This window comes from Mandrillus leucophaeus, unplaced genomic scaffold (genome assembly GCF_000951045.1).
Source record: "Mandrillus leucophaeus isolate KB7577 unplaced genomic scaffold, Mleu.le_1.0 Scaffold1217, whole genome shotgun sequence".
Lineage (NCBI taxonomy): Eukaryota > Metazoa > Chordata > Mammalia > Primates > Cercopithecidae > Mandrillus > Mandrillus leucophaeus.
The window spans coordinates 1,431-3,276 of NW_012100510.1; the positions used below are offsets into that span (position 1 = coordinate 1,431).

The following is a 1,846-nucleotide window of genomic DNA, read 5'->3' on the forward strand; positions in this document are numbered from 1 at the left end:
AGGGGCTTAAATTCTTCCACTAAATTCATCTAGTTGATTTTACAAAGGTGATGACATTGGGGAAAGGACCTAGCAAAGGGACCCAAGAAATGGCAGCCCCTGATGTAGAAGGAAAATCAGGTGAAAGTCCCCAAGAGCAGAAAATGTTAACATTCTGGTCTAGTCTGGCATGCATCCCAGCCCTGCCACTGACGTGACTCCTTACTGCATGACCTTGGGCAAGTGCGTGTCTCTCTCTGAGCCTAGGTTTCCATAGTGAAAGAGGACCGTTGGCGCGGAGGAGTCTGGGCCCAGCGCCCGAATGGGGAGCTCACCGGCGGTGGGACAGCAGGGCGAGCACGGTCAGCAGCACCACGATAAGCACGAGGATGAGGGAGAGCGTCAGGATGAGGGGGTCCAGGTCTGAGAGGCGGGGAGGAAGTCAGGGCGGTGGGCTTGCCCGGTGGTTCGCCCCGGCTCCTCCTACACCCCTGCCTGGGGCCTCACCGCTAGGCGTCAGCAGCGACACAGGCTCCGACCAGGCGCTCCAGAAGCCGCCGAAGCTCGGCTCAGCCATACGCGCGCGGACGGCGAAGGTGTAGCGCGTCCGGCCCCTCAGGTTGCTCAGCACACATTCGGTGCGGCCCTCCAGGATCTCCACCTGGGGGCGGAACCAGGGCGAGGGAGGCGAGTCAGACAAAAATAGAGCACATGGGGGGCGGGCCCTGGTGGAACCGAGCCAATCAGGGGAAGGAAAAACGGTGCCCTAGAATCGCAATGGGACCAATAAGAGTAGGGGGAGGAGCCCAAGAAAACTCGGGGCCAATCAAAGAGAGAGACTCTGGTACCAAGGGGCGGGACCCGGGTAATTTAATAACTGGGCTAGCAGGCGAAAAGGGAGCCGGGCGCTAAAGGGGTCTAGGGTTACGGGCCAGAGGGAGAAGGGGTTGGGGTTCAGCAGGCTTGCGAGGACATTAGGAAAGGGGGCGTGTCTGTGGGCGTGGAACGGTCTTCAGCACCAGGGTAATGGGATGTGGGATGTCACGGACCGGCCCTGGAGGCGGCACCGGGTGCGACCTCGAGAGGCGTGGCTGGGCAGTAGTCAGTGGAGCTTTGGGGGCTGGGCCGGGCCGTAGGGGCTGGCCTCACCCTCTGCACGCTCCCTGCGCCGTTGCTGGCGGAGACGTCCACCTCGTAGCGGATGTGGGACGTCATGGGTGCCTCAGGCGGCGGGAGCCAGCGCAACACTATGTGGCCGCTCTCGTCAGCCAGCCGCGCCACCAGCCCCACGGGAGCGTCCAGGAGCACTGCAGGCATGGGGGTCGGTCAGGAGGGCGAGGACCGAGACTCCTCTCCTCTGACCACTCCTCCATTCCCAGAGCACTTACCTACTTCATTGATGTGGATGATACGGTGATATCGCGGAGTGCCGGAGGCTGCTGTGACGCGCAACTCTAGGGGCACGAAGCTCGACGTGTCGGCTGTAGGCAGCGAACACCAGAAGCGCACCGCACCACGAGCCGTGGGAGCCTGGTGCAGGCGACAAAGCTTCCATGGCTCATCCCTGTGCGCCCAGGGACCCGGGAGGGAAGGGAGCAAGTTGGGAGTGTGGACCGGGGAGTTTGCGTTCCCGGCCTGTGGGGGACTGTGTGTGTGTATGTCTCGCCTTGTGTGTGTGACAAGGTCTTCCTTTGTCGCCCAGGCTGGAGTGCAGTGGCGCTATCATGGCTCACTGCAGCCTCAAATTCTGGGGCTTAAGGAATCTTCCCACCTCAGCTTCCCAAGTATTTGAGACCACAGACACGCGCCACCACGCCGGTTTTTTGTTGTTGTTGTTGTTGTTGTTGTTGTTGTTTTGAGACGGAGA

At 61.1% G+C, this 1,846-nt stretch overlaps 1 protein-coding gene across 1 annotated transcript in view; it reads right to left on the reverse strand.

The window, feature by feature from the left end:
• Positions 1 to 310: 310 nt before the first annotated feature.
• The window catches only part of LOC105533027 (erythropoietin receptor), a 4,043-nt gene continuing 2,507 nt past the window's right edge, over positions 311 to 1,846 (reverse strand). The window contains exons 3-6 of the mRNA XM_011971363.1: positions 1,368 to 1,543; positions 1,129 to 1,286; positions 487 to 640; positions 311 to 402 (exon numbers count right to left, since the gene is read on the reverse strand). Coding sequence (XP_011826753.1) covers positions 311 to 402; positions 487 to 640; positions 1,129 to 1,286; positions 1,368 to 1,543 — 580 coding nt within the window. The remainder of the gene's footprint in view (positions 403 to 486; positions 641 to 1,128; positions 1,287 to 1,367; positions 1,544 to 1,846) is intronic.